Raw genomic sequence first — 27,083 nt, 5'->3', positions numbered from 1 at the left:
TAACTTTTTTTTGTAATGCATGGGAAAGGCACATCATCTGTTTTATATTTGTACTAAAATAGTATCAAAAATTATTGAAATACATGTAAACAATGCTTCATTATTAACCATTACCTAACCAGTGCCACCTATTTCAGTAAGATCCCCAATCCATCAGTGTCAACTTAAATCCCATACCCTCATTGTTTCCTTGGCTTACATTCCATGATCCTGGATTCAGAGACACCATCCTCCTCTCCATCTTCATAAACAATTGTATCATTTTATGTTTGACATTCGCTCACGAACTCCAGAAAAACAACCTTGTTAATTAATCCATTCTCACTGCACAATAAACTGATCAACTGATCTCGAGTTCATATCTCGTTGTGTGAGTCGAAAAACCATCAGATATATAATCCAGGAATTATTCCTCCATGGTGTTATTGGCAGTTCCTTTTATCCAGTCCAGAGTTCAACTAATGTTGTCACCCCATCATCACATCCGTATACTTATTGCATGTGTCTAACAAGGATACCAGTGCAAAGCTATATCCACAGTTATAATATAGTTGCCATTATGGAGAGTTAACTGCATGTTAACTGCAAGGATGGAAACCTGAACCTCCAATGGTATTCAAGACATTGTTCGGTCAGACTAATAGGGAAAGGAGGGGAGTGTAGTGTTATCAGTCAGGGAGGATATTGTTTTAGAAAAACGTAATATGACATTTTTTGTGGCATGAATGTGTTACCAAGGTGCAGAAACGTTAGTGAGGCTTGTACATAGGCCTGAAACAGTAGCAGCGGTGACCGAGAAATAAATAAACAAGTGGATTAAACACATAGGCAATAGGAGGGCAGAAACTCTCACTTCTCTTCAGGAATCTAGCTCTTTTCAACATGTTTGGAACAGGGTACAAGTGAGGAATGATTATTGCTAAATAAATGACACATACAGTGCTGACTTGGAACCAATCTGTGTTCCTTCCCTGATGCTTGGTCAAAGGTCTGGATCTCCCTCTCTTGATGGACTGTGGGTATTCCTGAAGCCCTGCCCTGCTGCAGTTCAAGATGATGGCTCACTACTGCCCTCTCAAGAGCAATTGCAGAAGGGCAACAAATGCTGAATAGTGTTCACATCCCACTCATGCAGAAGACAACAAATTCTCTCTTTTTCTTTGTCAAATCAGAGATATTTATCAAGACGACGCAGTGTGGGCGTGAACTCATCAGCAACATTCATAAATCCAGAGGGTGATGGAAAACAAGATGATGCAGAAGAGAGCTCTGCAAAAACCTCAGCAGCTCAGGTAATTATTAACTTCCCAAACTGGGATCGCACATCAATAACTCAATATTGAAAAGGGTTACCAATGGGAATATCAGTAAAACTTGTTTGAGGTTGTTGGGTCAGGGTGTGTGTGCAGCACAATGCAATTTATCCATAATTTCTTCAATGTCATTTCAGAGTTTTATTTTCTTTTGGTTTTGTTCCACTTAAATAGGGTTTTCTTGAGTTACTGGCATTTTTGGCATTTTATTGTCAATTACAGTTAGAAGCAGCAGATCAAAAGGCATTAATTTTTGTCGATACTTGGAACATGGCATGAGATGGGAGAGAGGGTTTGAGATGTGCTCTGTTCAGTCTTTCCTGTATACAGTGTGTTACAGTGTAATGTGTGGGCTGTGCAGACTGTAACACCAAGCCTTTCATGGTCCGTAAAAGGGTGGGCTAGATAGATGAACCTTTGAATATGGAACCTGTCAGAGTGCATGGTGGAGACATCAGGAATCCATTCATATGTTTCTCAGAGTTTTCTATGTTCCCTGCATGTTTTTAGTCATAATTATTATTCCCCCAACTAATGCATTTTGTTGCGCTTTTTACTGATTTCTAAACTGCTCCTAGTCCTCAGGATTTTTCTCCGATCATCCATATCTCCTCTTCCAATCAAAAACATCCATAATTGTTTATTTTCTTAAGCCACATTGCTTGCTTTATATTTGTGCTAAGTCAGTGTGAGGAATCACTGTAATTCATGCATACAGTCCGTCAATGTTAACAGTAGCCTATCCACTGCCAACTCTTTTGGTAAGGTTAACCAATCCATCAAGGCCAACTCAGATCTCCAAATCTCATAGTTACTTATAGTTACATTTCACGACCCACATTTCAAAGCCAATATCTTAACTCTCCATCTTAAAAAACAATTCTGTCATTTTACGTTTGCTCTTTGCAAACTGAATCTCGGAAACAAATCTGTTAATTAATCCATTCTCAAAACTCAATTCTAGGATCATCTGATCTCTGAATGGTTTCTCAACGAATGAGTCTAAAAAGCATCAGACTGTAAATCCAGGAATTCCTCCTCCACAGTATTATTGCCAGTTTGGGCTGTCTAATCTCGAGTTAGGTTAATTCTACCCATGATCACATTCTTGCAATTATTGCACGTGTCTAACAATGCAGCCAATTCAAAAAGATATCCATGGTTCTGATATAGTTGCAATTACGGAGATATGGCTGCAGTTTAACAAGGATGGAAATGGTAATGTCAACGGTATTCAAGACAATGGAATGATAGACAAATAGGGAAAGGAAGTGAGGTAACATTGTTTTAAGAGAGGATATTGGCTTGGAAAATCATAATATGGAATTTTTGGGGAGTGAGTGAAATGTTGAGGGACAGAAACATTGATGGGACTTGGATGTAGACTCCCAAACAGTCTGGTTCCAAGTCAGCACAGAGTGTTTTATTTAGTAATAACCAATGTTTGTTCCATCCCTGTTGATGCATCAAAGACCTGGATCTCCCTCTCGAACTGAACTCTGGGTATTCCTAAAGCCCTGTCCTGGAATAGTTCAAGATGGTGACTCGCTACTGCCCCCTCCAGGGCAATCAGGGAGAGGCAATAAATTCTCAATGACGTTCACATCCCATTAATGTACAAGAAAACAAATCCTCTCTTTTTATTTATCAAATCAGAGATATTTATCAAGACGACGAAGTGTGGATGTGAACACATTGAGCCCCTCATTAGCAGCATTTGTAAATCCAGAGGAGGATGAAAACCAAGATGATGCAGAAGAGAGCTCCGCACAAACCTCAGCAGCTCAGGTAATTATTAACTTCCCAAACTGGGATCAGACATCAATAATTCAACATCGAATAGAGTTACCAATGGGAATATCAGTAAAACCTGTTTCAGGTTGTTGAGTCAGAGTTTGTGTGCAGCAAAATGTAGTTTATTCATAATTTCTTCAACTTCATTTCAGAGTTTTATCATCTCTTGGTTTTGTTTCATTTAAACAGCGTGTTCTTGAGTTACTGCGTCAGATCACTCTTGATGTTTTATTATCAATTATTATTAGGTGGCACGATTGATCAGGGGTTAGCACTGCTGCCTCACAGCACCAGAGTCCCAGGTTCGATTTCAGCCTTGGGTGGCTGTCTGTGTGGAGTTTGCACATTCTCCCCGTCTCTGCATGAGTTTCCTCCGGGTGCTCCAGTTTCCTCCCACAGTCCAAAGATGTGCAGGGCAGGTGAATTGGCCATGCTAAATTATCCATAGTGTTAGGTGCATTAGTCAGAGGGAAATGGGTCTGGGTGAGTTATTCTTTGGAGGGTTGGTGTGGACTTGTTGGGCTGAAGGGCCTGTTTCCACACTGTAGAGAATCTAATCTATAGTTAGAGGCAGCAGATCGAAAGACCTAGATTTTTGTCAATATTTGGAACAAGGCATGTGGTGGGAGAGGGGGTGGTCAGAGATGTGCTCTGTTCCATTTTTCATGTATACAACGTGTAACAGTGTAATGTGTGGGCTGTGCAGACTGAAACACCAAACGCTTCATTGTTTGTAAAAGGGTGGGCTAGATAGATGAACCTTTGAATATGGAACCTGTCAGAGTGCATGGTGGAGACATCAGGAATCCACTAATAGGTTTCTCAGAGTTTTTTATGTTCCCTGCATATTTTTAGTCATAATCATTATTCCCCTACTAATGCATTCTGTTGCGCTTTTTACTGATTTCTCAACTGCTCCTAGTCCTCAGGCTTGCTGATTTTTCTCCGAACTTTCATATCTCCTCTTCCAATCAAAAACATCCATAATTGTTTATTTTCGAATGCAGGGTTAAGCCACATTATTCACTTTATATTTGTGCTGAGTCAATGTGAGGAATCATTGTAATTCATGCATACAGTCCGTCAATGTTAACAGTAGCCTATCCACTGCCAACTCTTTTGGTAAGGTTAACCAATCCATCAATGCCAACTCAGATCTCCAAATCTCATAGTTACTTATAGTTACATTTCACGACCCACATTTCAAAGTCAATATCTTCACTCTCCATCTTAATACACAATTTTGTCATTTTACGTTTGCTCTTTGCAAACAGAATCTCGGAAACAAAGCTGTTAATTAATCCATTCTCAAAACATTCTACGATCATCTGATCTCTGATTGGTTTCTCAATGAATGAGTCTAAAAAGCATCAGACTGTAAATCCAGGAGTTCCTCCTCCACAGTGTTATTGCCAGTTTGGGCTGTCCAATCTCGAGTTAGGTTAATGCTACCCATGGTCACATTTTTGCAATTATTGCATGTGTCTAACAATGTAGCCAATGCGAAAAGATATCCATGGTTATGGTATAGTTGCAATTACAGAGATATGACTGCAGGTTTAACAAGGATGGAAATGGTAATGTCAACGGTATTCAAGATAATGGAATGACAGACAAATAGGGAAAGGAAGTGAGGTAACATTGTTTTAAGAGAGGATATTGGCTTGGAAAATCATAATATGGAATTTTTGGGGAGTGAGTGAAATGTTGAGGGGCAGAAACATTGATGGGACTTGGATGTAGACTCCCAAACAGTTTGGTTCCAAGTCAGCACAGAGTGCTTTGTTTAGTAAGAACCAATGTGTGTTCCATCCCTGTTGATGCATCAAAGACTTGGATCTCCCTCTCGAACTGAACTGTGGGTATTCCTAAAGCCCTGTCCGAGAATAGTTCAAGATGGTGACTCACAACTGCCTTCTCAAGGGCAATCAGGGAGAGGCAATAAATGCTCAATGACGTTCACATCCCATTAATGTACAAGAAAACAAATCCTCTCTTTTTATTTATCAAACCAGAGATATTTATCAAGACGACGAAGTGTGGATGTGAACACATTGAGCCCCTCATTAGCAGCATTTGTAAATCCAGAGGAGAATGAAAACCAAGATGATGCAGAAGAGAGCTCCGCACAAACCTCAGCAGCTCAGGTAATTATTGACTTCCCAAACTGGGATCAGACATCAATAATTCAACATTGAATAGAGTTACCAATGGGAATATCAGTAAAACCTGTTTCAGGTTGTTGAGTCAGAGTTTGTGTGCAGCAAAATGCAGTTTATTCATAATTTCTTCAACATCATTTCAGAGTTTTATTTTCTTTTGGTTTTGTTTCATTTAAACAGGGTGTTCTTGAGTTACTGCCTCAGATCACTAATTGGCATTTATTATCAATTATAGTTAGAGGCAGCAGATCGAAAGACTTGGATTGTTGTCGATATTTGGAGCAGCTGGAAGAGAGGATTTGACATATGCGCTGTTCAGTCTTTCATGTATATAATGTGTAACAGTGAATTGTGTGGGCTGTGCAGACTGTAACACCAAGTGCTTCATGGTGTGTAAAAGGGTGGGCTCGATAGATGAACCTTTGAATACGGAGCCTGTCAGAGTGCATGGTGGAGACAACAGGAATCCTCTAATAAGTTTCTCAGAGTTTTCTGTGTTCCCTGCAAGTTTTTAATCATCATTATTATTCCCCCTACTAATGCATTCTGTTGTGGTTTTTGCTGATCTCTAAACTGCTCCAAGTCCTCAGACTTGCTGATTTTTAACTGACCTTCTACATCTCCTCCTCCAATCGAAAACCTCCAAACTTGTTTATTTTCTAATGCGTGGTTAAGCCACATTGCTTGCTTTATATTTGTGCTAAGTTAGAGTGAAGAACCATTGTATTTCATGCATAGAGTCCGTCAATGTTAATAGTAGCCTATCCACTGCCAACTCTTTTGGTAAGGTTTACCAATCCATCATTGCCAACTCAGATCCCCAAACCTCATAGTTCCCTTTTATGACCCACATTTCAAAGTCAATATCTTCACTCTCCATCTTAATGAACAATTCTATCATTTTATGTTATCTCTTCTCTAACAGACTCCAGGAATCAACGCTGTTAATTAATCCATCCTCATGGCACCACAAACATTTTAGGATCATCTGATCGCTGATTGGTTTCTCAATGAATGAGTCTAAAAAGCATCAGATTTTTAATCCAGAAACTCCTCCTCCACAATATTATTGCCAGTTTGGGCTGTCCAATCTAGAGGTCAGTTAATGCTACCCATATCACATTCTTGTAATTATCGCATGTGTCTAACAATGCAGCCAATGCCAAACAATATCCACGGTTATGGTATAGTTGCAGTTACAGAGCTGTGGCTGTTGGTTAAACAGAGATGGAACTGGAAATGTCAGCGGTATTCAAGATTCTGGAAGGACAGTCAAATAGGGAAAGGAGGTGAGGAAGCATTATCATTCAGGGAGGATATTGGCTTGGAAAATCATAATGTGGAATTTCTTTGGGAATGAGTGAAATGTTGAGGGGCAGAAACATTGATGGGATTTGTATATAGACTCCCAAACAGTAAGTGGTGTAAGGGACAGCATTGAACAAGTGATTGAAGACACCTGCAATGAGAGGGCAATAACTCTCACTTTACTTCAGGAACTCAGCTCATTTAAACATGTTTGGAACAAGGCTTTTGTGAGGTCTGGTTATTGTTGATTTAAACACTCTGTGTTGACTTAGAGCCAATCAGTGTTCCCTTCCTGTTTCTGGGTCAAAGATCTGGATCTCCCTTTCTAACTGAACTGTAGGTATTCCAATAGGCCTGCACCGCAGCAGTTCAAGATGGCGACTTACTGCTGCACTCTGTAGGGCAACCATGGAGGGTCAATAAATGCTGAATGGTACTCACATCCCATTAGTGCATAAGAAAACAAATCCTCTCTTTATATTTGTCAAATCAGAGATATTTATCGAGACGACGAAGTGTGGACGTGAGCTCATTGAGATCATCGTTGAAAGCGTTTTTAATTCCACAGGAGGATGGAAACCAAAATGGATTAGCCGAGGGGTCCTCACAATCTGCAGCAGCTCAGGTAATTATTAACGGCCCAAAATGGGATCTCGATATTAACCATAGCCTAGCCACTGCCAAGTCTTTTTGTACAGTTCCCTCATGTGTCAGTGCCAAATTAGACCTCATAACCTCATGGCTACATTTCAGCTTGAGGCTTTATAAAAGTTCTGGGATTTACATATTAATGAATCGAAACCTGCAACCCATTCTAAGTGATTAAGACTTAACAGCTACCTGGGTTGTTCAATACATTGCATCAGTTGAATGACAATTCGATCTTTTACTATGAATTCCGTGTCCTATGATGCAGCTCCACTAGCTACGCAACAAAGAAGCAGCGCTCTGAAAGCTTGTCCTTTCAAATGAACCCTGTTGGACTATAACCTGGTGTTGTGTGATTTTTCACTTTGTCCACCCCAGTCCAACACCAGCACCTCCACCTCAAGGATATTCAAGGCTATGGAAGGGCAGACAAATAGGGAATGGAGGTGAGGCAGCATTTGTCAGTAAAGGAGGACATTGGCTTGAGAAATCATAAGATGGAATTTTGGGGGGATTGAGTGAATGAAATTCCAAGGAGAGAAAACATTTATGGGCGGCACGGTGGCACAGTGGTTAGCACTGCTGTCTCACAGTGCTAGAGACCTGGGTTCAATTCCTGCCTCAGGTGACTGACTGTGTGGAGTTTGCACATTCTCCCCGTGTCTGCGTGGGTTAGTGTTAGGTGAAGGTGTAAATGCGAATGGGTCTGGATGGGTTGTGCTTCAGCGGATCTGTGTGGAGTTGTTGGGCTGAAGGGCCTGTTTCCACACTGTAAGTAATCTAACCTATATGGTGTTGGACACATGGTGACTGCTGGAGGACGTATTACATAGGGCCAATCTTCTTAATCCCTCCAAATTTTGATTCTATCCAACAAGCAGTGCCCGAAATCCGAGAAAGGCAGCATCCGAGGAGCAGGAGAATTGACATTTCGGGCAAAAGCTCTTCATCAGGAAACGTCGATTCTCCTTCCCCTCGGATGCTGCCTGATCTGCTGTGTTTTTCCAGCACCACACTCTCGACTTTGAAATCTCCAGCATCTGTAGTCCACACATTCTCTGAATGACTTGTTTCCTCTTAGTGGCCATTCAGAAAGGGTGTTTGCTCAAATATTAGATGTAGAAATGCTGTGCAGCCTCTTTAATGAGTGTTGCCAGGCAACTCAGTGACAATCATTTCTTTAAGCAGCCTCCGGATGGTCATATCCCAGCATGTGCTTCAATTCCCTGACATGGTCGGCACAACATCGTGGGCTGAAGGGCCTGTTCTGTGCTGTACTGTTCTATGTTCTATGTTCTATGTTTTATGGTCACAGTGAGGTAAATTGGTTTGCAGATCAAGAGCCATCTCAGAGGCTCTTTTGCGCATGAAGTATTTGGGAAAAATTTGCCTCTTATTATTTAGCCTGAAAATCAAGTTGTTAACCAAAGGATGTACTTTTCATGAATACCAGTGATCTCTGTCTGTTTATACCCAAACTATCTCTCAGTAATCATTTGAACTTCTGCCTGAAAGCCTGTTTTTCTGGGCTAGTCTTCACCAACACCAGCACCAACATTTGTACTTCTGAATGATGGCTAGAATCCGAGTTACTTGTCTGGTAATCACCTGAAATGAGTCAACAGGAACATCCCGAGTTCATTAACCCTCTTCAACACTCGAGATAAAACTCCAGTCCAATGTGTAATTAATTCTGTCCATTTTACAAACCTCCCATCGCCACTCACAAGAAAGCCAATGAGCAGATTTGTTAAAAGGGTTCTGCATTCACAATGAATGTTCATCACCCGGGAAATGGGGGATCACTCACCTAGAGCCATGGCTCAGCTGTTACCTCGGATACCAACTTCCCAATGGGGAAACAGATCCTAGAGCTCATAGCTCTGTCTTATTCAATGTAGGAGATGGGGCAGAGTGTTTGGAAAATATGAAAGCATTGTGAAAAAAAATACCTTTTTGTTTAATGTAGAAATATTCAAATAGATCTCCTGACACTTCACCAAAGACAAGCTCAGATCATGAAATTGCCATCCTCGTGTCAGGTGGAGATCTCACAACTGAAAACACAACTGATGAAGATTACGATAAATACAAGGAAACGGTCAGTAATTTATGGTGTTGTAAATGGATTGTGGTCAGGAATGCAGTTTATTTGTCCTCTGGGTGAGATTCTGGACTTTTATCTCCTGTGGTAGAGGTTGATTTATTTTTTGATCTGTTCCCTCGGGTGATTAATTAAACAACAGGTGGATCAGTGACGATATTTAAAGCTGGAAAGAGCTGAGCATCTGTCTCCAGCAATGGCCATGCAGAGGGTGAGATGTGAACCGCACATGCCTACTAAACTCATTCAGGCAGCATTCCCACATTGCTCACTGGTGTCACGCCTGTAGGTGGTGACCAGGTTTCAGGTATACATGATCCCACCTAAAGGAAGCCAATGGTTCTTAAACAGATGGCGAGCATCTGGCTGCACATGCCCTGGAGAAACATGTGGGTGAAGAGATGTGGCTAACATTACTCCTGAGGGGGCATGGTTCTTTTCCAATGGTGCTTCAGAGGCCCTGGCTGTGAGGAGGGAGGAATCTGTTCTCTCCACGTAGTGCCTGGAGGCCATCCAAACATCAACATCAGTGGGAAGACATTGCTGGGTTGGTGAGCAATAAGGAGCCTGCCAACTCCGGATCTGTCCCTGTCAATACTGGAGTTGCAGTGAGTCATGCAGACCCCCTTTGAACTGAACAGTCAGCAATGAACCCCTGAGTTTTCCTTGCATTTTCATTGTCCTAGAATAGAAGAGCCTTTCTTGTCACTTGCACTCAAATGAATGCAGTGAAAGGTTTGTAATGTCACCACTCAGCACGATCTCAGATACAGAGTACCTCGGTACAGATACTTTAACTGCTGTTATTGAGTAAAAAATATAGATCAGCATGCGAAGAGAGTTTAAAAAATCCAGAAAGATCCTGGAAAGTGACCATAAAGTACTTAAGTTCCAACCTCTCTCCAACATGAGCCAGTACCTGCCATCCCTAGAACACTAGGCCATGCTGCCTCTAGGGGCCGGTCCCATCCAGGACACACTTAGCCACCACTCCAGCTCCGGCTCTGGCCCACTCCACTGCCACTCTGGGAATTGCCTGCTCGCTCTGCTGCCTCTGTGGGACAGCTATAAATCAGTCCCTCTCAATCCCTTTGCTCCTTCATTTTGTTTAGATTCAGACTCTCCAAGAAATTATAACTCCTTCATTCCCACTGTCAAAACACAGGCTCCGAAAAGAATCGATATCAATCCACTTAGTGGTCGAGCTTATTATTCCTCCCGGTATTTTTTGGCAGTCCTCTACAGTAACTCTATGTCCTGACTTGATGCCAGCCACACATCTTGAAATCCCACTCCATATTCCTGAGTCCAGATCATCTGTATGACTCACAGGCACCACTTCCCAGAGCACAGGGCACTTAGAGATGACACCACATGTACCAGTCCTGAAAAGAGTGAGATCTCAAACATCTCCCACTGTGCAGTGCTCTTGGTGCTGATTCTTAGGGTTCTAGATACCAGGCAGATGGCCACGTTCACTGGGCAAACCAGCCAGCGAGATGAGACACACCACAGCATAGAGTAGGGAGGACCTGGCTTAAGGCTTTGCAAATGGAGAGCATTCTGTTCAATCTGTACTGAGCTCTAAGGCTGCCTCCGTGGAGTGCAGAGATTCTGACCACCTGCAGTGGATGGCCAGGGTCTGGTAATTTGACCAAAGGAAAGCAGGTAGACTGCAGGGTTACAGATCCAAACTGGGAGACACTCTGTGCTTCCAACAGAACTGTAAATATCCTGTCTTCAACTCAAGTTAACATGAGGATGTGCCTTTCTCTGAAAATATCATTTTCGATTCGGTTGTCCCTGCAATCTCAGCAATATGAACTGTTCATCTTTGTTTATTTTGATCCTACACAATCATATTTATTTAGTATATTCTTGAGAGGAATCAATACCCAAATAATTTCAAAGCTGCGTGCTTTATGCTACATGTAATCGTATTCTTCTCTTTAGGATCTTTCAGACAGCGATCACAAGCTGGATTTAGTCAAGCAATTATCATCAGGTTCAATGAAAGAGGCAGATCATCCAATTCTGAAAAAGGCCTTAAAGCGCAAGGTAATCCTTCAGCCTAAGCTGGGCCTGCAGCTGATGAAGCCAAACATCCTGATCCAATGGGAAGGAGGCAGTGATCCCTGATTATCCAAAGTTGGAAGGATGGGAAAGCTGTGCAGTGATTCTGTACATTCAAGCTCAGCGAGGTAGCTTTGTCCCCAGGTGTGATTTTGGACTTTCCCCTCCTTTGGTGAAGTTTGATTTATTCACGATGTCTCTTTCTGTTGCATCAGGGCACCATGAGCATCTGATTGTGACCAGAAATGGACAGTAAGGAGGGGGACACAATCTGCACATTCCGATTGGAACTGACTCAGGAATCACAGCATCTTCTAATGAGTGGGGTGTGCAGCCAGCACTCCCACACTGCTCAATGGCTACACACGGTCTCAAAAGCATAAATATGGCTTCGATCTGATGGCTCTGTCTTGGTCATTGTAGCAGGAGTTGTATAGTCATAGAAAGCTACATGCAGCATTTCTGAAACTTTCTCTTATCACTGCAGAAACATTCAGCAAGACGTCATACTATGGACTGGTCAAAGTTGGAAGCTGACAAAGACCGAGATGAATCTAAATTCACTAAACGTGCCTCAACGTCTAAGGTAATCACAGAACTGCCCAAACCTGGAGCTACACATGCTAAAGGGCTCAGCAATCCTTGAGTATTAAAGGTTGGAGGGGTGGGACTGGGGTGGTGCAGCTGTCTAACATCTGTGCACAGCTCAGTGGAATTTATTTACACCCTGCGTGTGTAGCAAATGTTTCCTCTTTTACTGATGGTCGATTTATTCAGGGATCATCGAGCACCCGCTGTGATCACCAACAATACGGAGAGTTGGCGAAATTGAAGCGAAAGTGACTATCCGATCATTTCAGAACTGAAGGCACACCGAAAACCACTGCACGTCCTGGTGAATTGACTCAGACGGCTGGTCCTGTTCATTCTGACTGGTCGAAGGTGCAGCCCAATTATTATCATGACAAAAATGTGCAGCCGATGTTACCCACCGTGCTCATTGATTGCATGTTTTAAAGAGAGGCAAGAGGTTGGGTCAAGGGGATTGGTACAAACCAGGTTTCAGAAACCTGCCACATGAAGGCTCAGAGGAGCAGATTTTATACAGCAGATAGTTGTCTGTGTTATAGTGACCAAAACATTAACATCAGAATCAAAGATTGCCTTAGCCGATGTCTTGTACAGATTTAATAAATTCTCAGAGATAGAATACTTTACACTTCGAACCACAAAGTGAGAATTTAATTCATCCTGTTATTCTGCCTTATCTACCTGCAATGCCACTTTTCATGGCTATGTGTCCTTCATATCCAGATCGCTAATACCATAACTGCATTTCAAACCTTATTATTTCAGGCATATTTCCTTTATCTGTTCATACTTCCAGTTGGTGTTATATCATACAGTTCCACATTAAACTGCATATGCCGCCTACTTGTCCAACTTGAAATCCATCTCGATCCTCTTTCAATTTTTCAAAAGGCATTTCACGATGATATTAATGAAAAAAAAGTTACCAAATCATACACTGTGTTATAAGTCTGAATGGACAAAAGAATTATGTTGAAAGAGAATTGAGAGGCAGGGACAAGGAAGGCTTTAGAGAAGGAGATTCAGAAGTTAGGTCAAGTGTCGATCCTTCTGTCCTCGGTATTTCTCAGCACTGCCAATCATTTAATTTATTTTGCTGTTGTCTCCATAATATCTAATGTTTTCTGACCTGACCCTCATTAGCATTCATAGCTAGTTGATCACAAAGCTGATCACGTTAGATCCCTGTACTTCCACATGAAACTTGGCACACTAGTTATTTGCAAATACAGTTTTTCTTCAGTAAATCAGGAAAAATATCCTGAGTCCATGAATGAGCTCAGCGTTTAAGAGGAAAGCATTCAATTACAAGCTGGACATTTCATCTGTTAAATAAACCTCCTCTGAACCTCTCGAGGTTTTCAGGAAGAGGTGGGCACCGCAGGGCTTGGACTGTTGTATTTCCCCCTCTAATTCTATTTTATTTAATCCCTGCCCCACCTTCACTTTTTCAATCACTTAGGCACTTACCTCTGATGAGGAGGGCACTGCTTGCCACTGGCCACTCGGGTGTTTTCATTCTTCCTGGTGGTGGAATATGAATAAAGTTTTCTGCACTCGTTGTTTCTTCACTGTGTCCTACGCCTAGACACACATAATGTGGGTGCTGGGGAATACATAAGCACTACCGCTGTTTGACAGTAGTGTGGAAAAGGAAAGAAAAATAAACCTCCTTTTACCATGCATAAGAAATGTAATGAACAGATTCAGAAAAAATCCATTCATAAACAGTTAATCATCCTGAGCTGGTTCATGGTGGTGGCAAAAACAGTTGTGAAAATCCCATGACTCAGTATTTAATTTGACTCCTTAATTCTCATAATGTCTAAATGTACCCCTAGGTCTCACGACTCTCTCTGGTTAACTATGAGCGACAGTTTGGTGAGGCAAATGTTCAGCAGTGCCAAATATAATCACCTTCCTGCTTTTAAACACAGAAATCTTCAAGGAAACGTTTCAGTCTGGATTTATTAAACTATAGATCTTCGTTGAAATCGATTCAAAGTGCAGAGAGTGATCAGGACGGAGATGAAGGAAGAAAATCCCCCAGGTTCTCGTTTGCCTCTGATGTTACCGGACAACATTCCAAAACAAAGGCCACGGCTGAGGAAGGCGAGCACCAGGGGAGTTCCCAGCAGGAACAGGTCAGTGATGTGTGTTAAAAGTTAAAGGATCTTGTGATAATTCATACATGCACAGCACAATGGAGTTTGTTTGTACCCTGCGCATGGTGGAGGAATCATTTTCATTTTTTGATGAAGGTTGAGTTATTTAGGATTTAGGGCCTTGGTTCTTCAAGCACCTTAGTGTGGCCAGCAATAATGAGAGATGGCTGTTTGAGAAACCTGGATAGCATGTCATGCCCAGGAATGGGGACACAGGGCATGGGACACAGACTGCATACTGTGGTGTAATTGACCCAGGTAACACATAATATTTGTACCACCGTATCGTTATCATGAGTGAAGCAGACAGTGTCTCCTGCACTGCTTGTTCAGATGTGGGAGATACCAGATTGCAGTGGTCCCACTTCTGTCTTCATCTGTCCCCATCCTGTGCTGGCAGCTTCTCTGACTTTGGACAGCTCAGCTTGTCCACCTCCCACTGCCTCACCATTAGCCCTTGTTCTCCCACCACCAACTCCCACACTGAGGAATGGTCAGTTTCCCACAGCTCCTCTTCCAGAAGCTTAAGCTTCTCCAAACATCTGAGAGTCACATCCCAGCTTGTACACACCTTACTCCCCCTTTTACCCTTGTGTGCTCTAATATACATTTGCCTCTGATTGGTCCAAGCTTCAGTCTTAAGACTTTCAACCCTACCTTTGAATCCATCGATGGCCTTTCCCAATCCTTTGTCTGTGACCTCCTGTGGGCGTCTAACCTTCCAATTCCTCTGATCTCTTCCAATGCTGGCCTCTTGCATCTCCTCAATTTCATCACTTCACCACCAGGGGCTGTGACTCCAGCTTCCCAGATCTAACTTTTTTGAGGATGTAACTCTGAAGATGGACAAGGGAGATCCAGTAGATGTAGTGTACCTGGACTTTCAGAAAGCTTTTGATAAAGTCCCACATAGGAGGTTAGTGAGCAAAAATAGGGCGCATGGTATTGGGGGCAAAGTACTAACTTGGATTGAAAGTTGGTTGGCTGATAGGAAACAGAGTAGTGATAAACAGCTCCATTTCGGAATGGGAGGTAGTGACCAGTGGGGTACCGCAGGGATCAGTACTGGGACCGCAGCTTTTTACAATATATGTTAATGATATAGAAGATGGTATCTCCTGGGAACTTGTCGCTCTCCACCCTCTCAACCTCAGCTCTGTTGATGTGGATGGAGACGTGTACTCCTCCTTTCTTCCTGAAGTCAAAGGTCAGTTCTTTAGTTTTGCTGACATTGATTGAGAGGGTGTTCTCAATGCACCCCCATGTCACCAAGCCCTCTATCTCCTTTCTGTATTTATTGTGAACAGCTGGGGACCAAGCACTGAGCCTTGTGGTACCCCATAAGTCAAAGTCAGCCATCATGACAATGACCCATTCATTCCTACTCTGTTTCTGTCAGCCAATCATTAATCTGTGCCAGGACATTACCTCCCATCTCCCAGATGCTTTAATTTTTGAACTAGTCTCTTTTGCTGGGAGCCTTTATCAAAAGCCTCTTGAAAATCTAAATTTATTACATCCACTGACTCCCCTCTATCAAATACGGGGTAGACCATTAGGACAGAGATGAGGAGAAACTTCTTCACCCAGAGAGTGGTGGCTGTGTGGAATGCTCTGCCCCAGAGGGCAGTGGAGGCCCAGTCTCTGGATTCATTTAAGAAAGAGTTGGATAGAGCTCTCAAGGATTGTGGAATCAAGGGTCTCCATGGTCACCCAGTTATACGAAGGATATTATTAAACTGGAGAGGGTTCAGAAGAGCTTTACCAGGATGTTGCCGGTTATGGAAGGTTTGAGTTATAAGGAAAAGATGGATAGGCTGGGACATTTTTCATTGGAGGGTAGGAGGTTGAGAGGCAACCTTAAAGAGATTCATAAAAGTGTGAGGGGTACAGATGGGTTTAATGGTTGTTCTCTTTTCCCTAGGTTGGAGCATTTCAAGACGAGGGGAGCACATTTTTCAGGGGAGAGATTTAAAAAAGACAGGAGGCAAACTTTGTGCACCGAAGGTCGTTCACGTGTGGAATGAACTTCCTAAGGAAATGGTGCATATGGGTGCAATACAATATTCAAAAGACATTTAGATAGGACATGAATAGGAAAGGTTTAGAGGGGGTTGGGCCAGGAGCAGGCGGATGAGATTAGTTGAGTTTGTGATCATGTTTGGCATGGACTAGCTGGACCAAAGGGTCTGTTTCTATGCTGTATGATTCTATGACTCAGTCCTAATTGTCCAAGCCTTTATCCTGAGACTATGGCCCTAGTTCTGTAGTCACCAACCAGAGGAAATGGACCTTAAACATCTACCTGTTGAGCTCTTTGAGTCATTATGTAAGATGGTCACCAACAAATCCAAATTGAAATTCTGGGGAATCCTTTTTACCCAGAAAGTTGTTTAATGCAGAACTCACTACCACACAACACATGAGGTACATTTAAGGGGATGCTGGTTAAACATGACACTGAAATGAATAGGACGTTGTACTGATTATGTTGGAATGAAGATGGTTGGGAAGATGCTTGCCCAGAACATGATGGATTATTTGGGATGAAAGACTTTCTCACTGCCTGGGATTCCATGTAACTCAAAGAAAGATCTAGAACAACCTAAGTCCCATTGTAATACCTCACAGCATCAAGGCCCTGGGTTTGATTCCACCCTCGGGCAACAGTCTGTGTGGAGTTTGGCCATTTTCCCTTTTGTCTGTATGGGTTTCCTCCGGATATTCCGGTTTCCTCCCACTATCCAAGGATGTGCAGTTTCGGTGGATTGTTCATGCTAAATTGACCAGAGTGTTCAGGAATGTGTAAGTTAGGTGGATTAGCCATGGGAAATGCAGGGTCACAGGGGTTTGGGAAAATTGGATGGGATGCACTTGGAAAGACGGTGTCGACTCAATGGGCTGAATGGCCTGCTTCTGCACTGCAGATATTCTGTGATCTCCGAAACATTGTTTCTGCCTGATCATTGCTAACTCCTTTCTGAATATAAACACAGGAACCTCCAACACAGCCCGATTCTAGTCTGGACTCAGTGAAAAGGAAACTTCCTAAGCACCAGCTTCCCAGATCTGAGAGTGAGTCATCGCCTGATCAAAATGAAACAATCTCCAAATCTCCAGCCACAGCTGATGAGGTCAACCGTGAAAAGACTGAGCAACAGGAAGGGGTCAGTGAAGTGTTTGAGAGGGTTTGAGGGTTACGATGCGTGTACTGTCAATTTGAAGCATAAACAGCACAATTGGGTTTCCTTGTGCCCAGGCTGGGATCTCGAAGATTTCCCTCTTTTGGGGATGGGTAATTTATTCAGGATGTCTGAATCTACTGCCTGAGTAATTAAGCAATGTCATGGTCACCAGCATGAATTAGAGACGGTAAACTGAAAGCTGGGGACATCTGGGGCCTTCCAGAAATGGACACACATGAGATGGCATCTGATCTGTGCCAGTCTCTGGCAAATGACTCAGTCAGCGCCCTATATTTGTGCTGCCTCATCACTACTGCTTAATCACAGGGTGACATCCTTCCTTCCATTGTTTCTGTTTTATTCAGTTTTTGAAGAATTCCCCTTGATCTTTTCACTGAACTTCAGCCTCATCGTTTGCATCCCATCCAAAGATGTTCAAGAAATTTAATTTCTTAGCTGTAAATAACTATATTTACCAACAGCAGCAGGAACCTCTATTTACACAGAACCGTGAACAGCATGAAATGTCCCAAGATGTGTCACTGGAGCCTTACAAATCAAACTAAGACATTGAACTGCAGACTGTATTAGATATTGAGCCAGATGACCACAAGTTTGATCAATGGGATGGGCTTTTTAGGAATGTCTTAACTGAGAAAAACAAGGTGGAGAGGCCGAGAGAGGAACTTCCAGAGGTTCAAACTGAGGCAACTGAACACTGAGCCATCAAGGGAGACCAATGAGTGCTGGAGGTGCACAAGATCCTAGTATTGGATGAGTACAGATATCTCCGAGGATTGTGGGGATGGGGAAGATGACATAGTTACAAAGGGGCACTTAAGACTATAGATGTGTTTGACAAGGGGATTCAAGATATTAAAAATCAAGTTGTTGCTTGACCCAGAGTCAGTGTCGATCAGGGTGAACATCGGAGTAAGTTAGGGAATGGTACTTAGCATGAGTTAAGGCATAAGCAGCAGAGTTTTGAACAACCTCACGTTTACGGAGGGTAGAATGTGGGAGACCAGCCTGGACAGTGCTGGAATAATTGAGCCAAGAAGGAACAAAGGCACTGATGTGTGTTTTAGCAGCAGATACGCTGGGACAAGGGCAAATAACCAGTTTTAGTGATGGTGTGGATACAAGGCTGGGTAGCTCATCCCACAGTCAAATATGACACAAAGGTTTCAAACAGACTGGTTGCCAGGTAAAGGGATGGACTGAGTTGTTAGGGAACAAATGGGGCTGGGACTGCAAACAGCAGTTTCAAACTTCCCAATCTTTGATTGGAAGACAATTTTGCTCATCCGTTTGGGATATCCAATAAACAGTCTGATAATTTAGCAACAACAGAGGAGTCAAAAAAGTCAAAAAATCTCCTTACTTATTGGATAAAAGCCACAGGACACAGAATCTGCTGGGGGGAGGCGGGAAGAAATAAAATGACATTTTTCAGGCTTTAATTTGTTTTCTTTCCAGAACAACAGTTAGAGGAGGTTTGATGGCTTCTAACAAATCATTCACATCCATAAGTTGTTCGGTTACATATTTGTTAGCAGGCAGATTGTCCTTTGTCAGTGACAATTGATCACCATTGCTGGCAGGTGGAACTAGACTGGGTTGGGATATCTGGTCGGCATGGACGAGTTGGACCAAAGGGTCTGTTTTTGTGCTGTACATCTCTATGACTCAATGACTCTATTCCACAGACCAATCAACTACTTGTTGCCAGCTGAATCTCATATCATTCACTATCCCTGGCTCTATTACAGCTGGAGTGAACCTCCCCTTAACTACTTGAACAAACAGCAGTGTAAACAGCACTTACAATGAGTGTTAGTAGCCTGTTTTTAAAAAGTGTCACAAACTCTTCTAAAATTTGTTTTCTTTTAAAATAGTCATGGAATCATAGAGATGTACAGCACAGAAATAGACCCTTCAGTCCAAATCGTCCATGCTGACCAGATATCCTAAATTAATCTAGTCCCATTTGCCAGGACTTGGCCCATATTCCTCTAAACAATTCCTATTCATAATTCCATCCAGGTTCCCTTTCAATGTTGTAATTGAACCAGCCTCCACCACTTTCCCTGGCAGCTCATTCCATATACATACCACCCTCTGCGTGTTGTCCCTCTCATCATAAACCTATGGCCTCTAGTTCTGGACTCTCCCACCCCAAAGAAAAGACCTTGTCTATTTACCCTATCCATGCCCCTCATGACTTTATAAAACTCTACAAAGTCACCTCTCAGTCTCCGATGCTCCAGAGAAAACAGCCCTAGCCTATTCGGCCTCTCCCTACAGCTCAAACCCCTCAACCCTGGCAACGTCCATGTAAATCTTCTCTGAACCCTTTCATGTTTCACAACATCTTTCTGGAAGGAGGGAGACCAGAATTGCATGCAATATTCCAAAAGTGGCCTAACCAATGTCCTGTACAGCTGCAACATAACCTCCCAACTCCAATAGTCAATGCTCTGACCAATAAAGGAAAGCATACCAAACGCCTTCTTCACTATCCTATCTCCCAGCAACTCTACTTTCAAAGAACTATGAACTTGCACTCCAGGGTCTCTTTTTTTACAGCAACACTCCCCAGGACCTTACCATTAAGTGTATAAGTCCTGCCCTGATTTGCCTTTCCAAAATGCAGCACCTCACATTTACTTAAATTAACCTCCATCTGCCACTCCTCAGCCCATTGGCCCATCTGATCAAGATCCCATTGTCATCGGAGGTAACCTTCTTTGCTGTCCACTACACCTCCAATTCTGGTGTCATCTGCAATTTTACTAACCATATCTCCTACGTTCACATCCAAATCATTTATATAAATGATGAAAAGCAATGGACCCAGTACTGACCCTTGTGGCACACCACTGGTCACAGGCCTCCAGTCTGAAAAGCAACCCTGCACCACCACCCTCTGTCCCTTTTCCCATTTCAATTAAAAATACTGAAAAATAAAGTTATACAGTCTTTACCATTTCAGTGGGTTGGGGGAGAGTGCTGGTGTGGGGAGTAACTGGAATCAGATCTGTCAACCCCAGCAAGAGCTAACTTGCAGCCACTGGGGCTACCTGGAACACTCCAGTCCACCATTTCAAGACTCATTCCAGTGTTCTGGTTTTTAAAAAAAGCAGCAAAACTAAAAGAAATCCTCAATCCCTCACTACATAATTTCTCACCTCCCCCCACACTCCCCATACCTGATCCATGCCAACTTAGAGCTCTATACCCACCTTGATGCCAATTAAGAACCAAGCCACGAACCTTCCACTCACCTTCATAGCTACTTATAGCCCCAATGGCAGCTTAGTATCATTTTATGCGAACTCATTGAACCCTCCCCCCGACTCATTCTCTTAGCCTTTTATTGCTCCTGTAATAAGATTATGCTAACCAGACCACACTCACCAACCTTTGCCCTTACAGCTTCCATGCTAACTCACTGGGAACATCTCATGAGGAGCCCTCCCTTCCCATGGTGAGATGAAATTAAATCAAGTTCTATCTACTACAGACTGCACTCTATTAAACATGATACACTTATTGAGAAAATCCCATTTGGTACATTTAAGCCACTTAAACCTTTATAAAATCAAACATTTGTATTTCTGGTCCCACATTGAAAGCAACTATTCCCTTATAGCCTCTCTGAAGTTGTCAATCAGATTGTTAACTTCAAGGCACCCAACAGTGAGAGTTAGAGGTTGTTGATGCTTTCAGGAAGAAGTAATACTCTAATGATAGCAACCAAGTTTATGTCAAATAACATCTACTGAAGCACCAAGCCACGATTTTTTTTCAACTGCAGGCTGAATTTTTGTTTCAATATTTAAAGTGCTGCAGCTTAACATGACTTGATAATTCCACAGAGCTCATCCACTTTATATACCTTCACGTCTAATCCAAATAATACCAACAGGAGACATGAACTCCTCAAAAGGGTTGCCTGGCCCTCTCCAAAAGAGTTAACAGAACATCTCCAAAAGGACACCTTACCTTTCCAAAGAACTTTGCTTGGCTCAGACACTTTCCTCAATGGCACAAAATCCCATGTTTCTGGCATGGTTCTGAAACTTCACTGGCCAGAGTTGCTTGTGATTGAAGGCGGTCACTTTTTTGAATGTGCTGCCGTCTGCCTGAAGAGTGGCTGTGTGAAAAATGTCCCCACCCACTGCCCACTGGCCAGTGAAATGATCGGCGCCAGGTTCAAGCATAGCATTTTCAGATTCTGGCAGCTGGTGCAGTTCTGGTTGTCACATCGAACCTTTCAAAAGCTTAATCTCTTGTATCCAGAGATATTTAATTCCCAATTGTGCTTGTTTTTTTTTTGGACCAGGCCTCTCTTTTTAACCGAAAATGAAGTTCCCATGTGACTGCCATCGACCTTATTTACCACACTACATGAATTCATACACATGAAAGGCTAATTTATCCCATATTGAATTGCTTTCTTTTCGTGTTGTCAATTCATCACATATCTCTTTGCTCCCCTCCAATGTTGTCCCTGGATTCCTTTCGCCTGCACACTTAATTTAAACCTTCCCCTTAGTACGAGCAAACCTCCCTGCAAAAATAGAAACTGACTAAATAGGGTGGCATGGTGTGGCTCAATGGTTAGCACTGCTGCCTCACAGCACCAGGAACCTGGGTTTAATTCCACCCTTGGGCAACTGTCTGTGTGAAGTCTGTGTGGGTTTCCTCTGGGTGCTTGGTTTCCTCCCATGAGGAAGTCCAAAGCTGTGTAGGGTATATGGATTGGCAATGCTAAGTTATCCATAATGTGCAGGCTAGTTGGATTAGCCATGGCAATACACAAATAAAGTTGTTAGGTGGGGGGGTTAGTCTGGGTGGGATGCTCTTTGGAGGGTCAGTGTGGACTCAATGGGCCAAATAGACTGCTTCTGCATTATTGGGATTCTATGAACTGCCCTTTTCATTTTTAAACAGAGGCAAACTCACAGACTGAAAAAACCCTCTGCAGTTGTGACCTGTACCTCAGAAAGTCCCTTCTAATGCTGATATCACTGACGATTCCACGTGAGTCTCCCTCTAGTGGCTCATGTTTACGTGCTCGATAGTGGTCATCATTACAACTGTTGTGTCCAATTTTTAATGGATAGTTTGATTTTCAGGATGGTGGGCAGGCAGTGCTGGAGTCTGATAGTAATCCACAAATATCGGAAGCTGAAGTTTCTGGAAAAGTATCTGATACTTCCAGTGATCAAGCTGCAACCAAGGTTCTTGGACAGGCTCCTGAGGGTGAAGACATTTTTGAAATTATGATTTCCTCGGCAATGAATGAACTGGAGATGGAAGCAAGTGATACTGAAGAGCAGGTGAGATGAAGGATTTATAAAAACAGAAATGTTGATCAGGCATTGATTGTCTAATTGTTTCCAATTGGTTTATTGCTGACAGAAACAACACACTGTTGAAGGTTTTCATTGTGCAGTCACTGAGACAGACACAAGAATGACAAACTTCAAAGTGAGCAACAATTTATACTTGCTTATTGTGGACAGGGCAAGGGACATTCTGTTAGAATCAGCCAGTTGATGTGATGTATAGGTTTTGCACTGCACTGACAATGAAATCTTAAACCTCTTTACCCATTGGTGCAGGAGGCAGAATGTCATTTTGGCTTGACATGAGCATTCCTGTCTTGCCATGTTCTTTTTTTGCCCTTTGTCCCCTCCGTCAGAGATACCAGTCTCATCACTTTAGTCTTGCTTTGCCATTTAGCAGGGGCACAAAGTTTGTCACGGTTATCAGCAAGCCGCAGTCAGATCAAGCCGGGCAATCTTCACTTGGGGCTCCCAGCACCATGAAGAAAATGTGTCAGTGCAGGCTTGGAGGGCTGAAGGGCCTGTTCCTGTGCTGTTTTGTTCTTTGTTCAAAGTAAAAGGGCAGCCTCTGACACCAGCTTGGGGCCTGTTCAGTCCAGTCAGAGTCAAGGTTGGTTGGTTGTCTCCAAGTAACAATGAGCAGCTAAATGTAAGGCGGCCAATCAGCCATCTTGACTCTTTCTGCCAAATTGGAGGTTGGTTTCCTTCTGGGGTGAGAGGGAGGCAGGTGTTAAGGGAGGTGAGTGTGGGTGGCACCACCATTACTGTCGGCACAGGTAGGGAAGCAGCAGAGTGGGCAGACAGGATTAGTGGTGTCAGGGGTTTGGGTGGGAAAACAATGAGTGAGGCAAGACATTGTGGACAATAATGCAAGTGATAGAGACATGAAACTTGGTGGGAGCTGAGTACAGTGCCAGGGAGAGAGTCAGTGTGAGGTAACAGAGAGAAGGTGGTGACACTTACATTGGTGAAGTCGAGAAGGACATTGATCTTCTTCTGCCAGAGCTGGTTATTTCTTCAGGCAACTCAGACTGCTCGCACCCAGGTGGCAAACTCAGACCAGGCTGGCATGGCCTAGTGTCATGGCCTCCACTGCTGGCCCTGGGAGAGAAGGTTATCCTGCCGCTGCACCAGCCCATCCAGCAGGATCTCCAAGTCACTGCCTACACTACGAGTTGCCTGTCCACTATGTCTACAGCGAAAGTCAGGAACCGTGCAGCCCAATTCCATACTGACAGTGCTCGGCTGGGTGCATCACCAGCTTTTAACCCTGGTGCAATGTTGATGAATTCTGGGACATCCGCTGTGTTGCAGGTTGCCCTTCATACTCCCCCCAACCTGAATCCCAAACACCGCTAACCCTGAGATACAGGTTGCCCTCCCCATCAGCACCAACAGTCATGGCAGTGTTACCCACATTCATTTCCCTTAATACCTGCCTCCCTGTCTTTCCAGAACAAAAACAACCCCCAGAAAGAGTCTAGATGGGTGATAGTTGCTTTACATTTGGCTCCTCATTCTTATTTGGAGAGGGTCCAGAGTTTGCTTTGGGGATGGTGTGTGCCAAAATCGTCTCAGTGGTGAGGGATGCCATGGTCACATAGGTTGTTAATGAGGTGCATTTAGCAAAATAGGGTACGAAAATTCACCAAGTCTTGTGGTGAAAAAATCCTCAAAAAAAACCTCAACTGTCTTAGCCAAATGAAACTTACAAATCAATACATATAGTCCACTGTTACATGTGATTTTGTAACTGGACATCTCAAGCCACAAGATTGTGTAAAGTATTACACAAACACTGAGAACAACTCGGGCTCTCACTTCCCATTTCCAGGAGTCATATATTTTCAGAGTTAGCAAACTGTCCTCTGCAGACAAAAGGAACATGTCCAAATTTTGTACCTTTTGTTGCATTAAATACTTTATGGTGCATTCTCTCCGGCAGTGCCCCAGTGTCTACTTGGCAACATAACAGCACCCTTTCTCATGCAAGTATAAATCACTACTCCTTTTGAAACTTGGCATTTGTGCACATGTCCTGATTAAGACAAAACCCTTGAAGAGCATCTCTTTCTCCAGCACTATTCAAGTCTCTTCTCATCAGTTGTTTTAGTCCTAATTAGTACCCTCTAAGTAGTGTTCAAATTGACAGATCTATCGAGGCAGCAAATGCATTTCTGTTATGTGATGTATTTGTACTAGTTATTGGGAAGAGTTTAAAATACCCAAAAAGACAACTTAATACTAATATTTATTCTTTTTTTAAATAAAATCACAGAGGCGCCATTTGAAAACTGGTGACAGATGTAAAAAAGTGATTTTATTTCCTGAAGTAGTGGTGACAGACCGAAAGCAAGGCATCCTGGGCTTCAAAATGCACAGATATGTACGAGAACAAGAGAAAGCAGTCGATAAAAAACATCACAAAGCGAAGACAGGATCCACAAAGGGGCACTCCCAGCAAAAGGCAACGTGCAGATATGTACGAAAGGATGAGCCTTCTGTGGAAAGGCTGGATTCGGAACGCATTCTGAAAGTGCTCCATACGGATAATACAGTGCGTGTCCGGGGTACTAATCCAGAAGGTGTGGCTGGCAATACACCTAGCAAGCAAGAAACACAGCCACGTGATGGTGCTGAAGAATCAGCCCAAAAGACATCATCACAAGAGGCCTCCAAAAAGAAACCAACCCAAGATGATTGAATATTGTTAACTGTAATAGAAGATGGCCACCAGGAACATTTCTGCTGAAGACAGGGATGCACTATTTGTTAAATGTCTCCATGTAGTCATTTTCTGAGATAATGTAGTGTCTTGTTTTGAGGATGTTTTGTCTGTCCTTAATAAAGCTACAAAATTTAAGGATACTTGCAGTTTGAATCTTGAAAACAAGATAGATATGACATTAGACTCCAATTAGTTATCTATTTCACCTATGAACTCTATAATCAATAGTTAGAATACTTTACACCCATCTCTAATTACTTAATATATACAAGTGATGTTAAAATTATGTCTGTTGAGCCAGCTCCACCTATTTACTTCAGTTAATTTATTTGACATCCAGTTTCAGACCAGAATGAATGCCAGGCTAGTTCAATAGAGGCAAAAACTCTTGGAAGTGTTCAATAGACAGTCTTCATGGGGAGGCTGGGAGTTTATTTGGAAGAATGGAAATTCAACTGTGTGTCTCTGTAAAGATTAGCAGAATGACAAATCAGTAATTGTTAAGTCTGTAGTAGCCATGTTATTACAGCAGTAGGAGTTAGTTTTAACAGCCTCAGCTCTCTAATGCTGGCAAATTGTGAATTCAAGACTAACTGATCTTAGAGCCTTGAGAATAGAAATTATAGCTGGCATTCCTGTGGTGCCATCTTTTGGATGTGATATGAAACTGAAGTCCTGTCTGGTGGGTGTGAAAGATTACATAGAGCATTTTGAAAATTGGGAGTGTTCTCTGAGTGTTCTAGTGTTCTGCACTTTAACTCACGCCAAGTCCCATATCCCACACTGACCTTCACCACCTTACAGCATCCTCGTTCCAGAATTGATGTCCTTCCTCTTTGGTGACCTCTCCAAATTTAATCACTCCACTATTGATGGTCATGTCTTGTGCTGCCTGGCCTCATGCTCTGAAATTTAAACTGTCTCTGTCATGCTATCTCTCTAACTTCCTTTAAGATGCTCCTTAAAATTGACATCCTTCATAAAACGTCTCATCACCTATCCTAACACTGCAGCTCAGTGTCAATTTTTTATTTAATAGCGTAAGTTTGAACATCCTTTGGGATACTTCACTAGTTAGAAGTGTTCTTGGAGTTACAAATTGACCTACTGAGTTTTAACTTAGTGTGCAGCTGATGGTTAATTTAATTCTGCTAATCCATTCATAAGAGTGTGTGCACAAACCCTTTATTCAATCATATCTGATATTCTTCCTAATAATTTAGAAGGTTAAAGAGTCATTCGAAGTCTTCAAGTATTAAGGAGATGCGGTGGGACAGAGAGTTGCAATTAGGAAGTCTAAGGATCGAGGCTACAGTCTAAAAAATGTAAAGCTGGATCTTTAAGAGTAAAATTAGGAGCCATGTCTCCAAACACAAAGGGTGACAGAATGTTTCCTTTATTCATTTGTGAGTTACAATCTTGGCTGGCTAGGCTGTCGTTTATTGCCCATCTCTAATCAACCTTGAGAAGATAGTCTGAGCCACTTCTGCAGTGGTGTCGATATAGTCCCAGTGCTGTGTTAGAGAGACAATTCCAGGATTTTGGCACAGTAACAATAAAGAAATGGCAATATGATCCAGGTCAGGATGGTGTGAGGCTTGGAGGGGAACTTGCATGGTATTTCCATGTATCTGCTGCCTTTGTCATAGAATTAT

General features: G+C 42.6%; 1 protein-coding gene across 1 annotated transcript in view; it reads left to right on the top strand.

Annotated features, from left to right (window-relative positions):
- LOC122551910 overlaps positions 1-25,558 on the top strand; it is a 162,593-nt gene extending 137,035 nt beyond the window's left edge. The window contains exons 35-44 of the mRNA XM_043694478.1: positions 1,173-1,292; positions 2,970-3,101; positions 5,123-5,254; positions 7,071-7,202; positions 11,283-11,387; positions 11,890-11,988; positions 13,931-14,137; positions 17,155-17,325; positions 22,488-22,691; positions 24,979-25,558. Coding sequence (XP_043550413.1) covers positions 1,173-1,292; positions 2,970-3,101; positions 5,123-5,254; positions 7,071-7,202; positions 11,283-11,387; positions 11,890-11,988; positions 13,931-14,137; positions 17,155-17,325; positions 22,488-22,691; positions 24,979-25,404 — 1,728 coding nt within the window. The 3' untranslated portion in view covers positions 25,405-25,558. The remainder of the gene's footprint in view (positions 1-1,172; positions 1,293-2,969; positions 3,102-5,122; positions 5,255-7,070; positions 7,203-11,282; positions 11,388-11,889; positions 11,989-13,930; positions 14,138-17,154; positions 17,326-22,487; positions 22,692-24,978) is intronic.
- The last annotated feature ends 1,525 nt before the right edge of the window (positions 25,559-27,083 follow it).

This window comes from Chiloscyllium plagiosum, chromosome 7 (assembly GCF_004010195.1).
Source record: "Chiloscyllium plagiosum isolate BGI_BamShark_2017 chromosome 7, ASM401019v2, whole genome shotgun sequence".
Taxonomy (NCBI): Eukaryota; Metazoa; Chordata; class Chondrichthyes; order Orectolobiformes; family Hemiscylliidae; genus Chiloscyllium; species Chiloscyllium plagiosum.
This window is presented reverse-complemented; position numbering and strand designations above follow the sequence as displayed.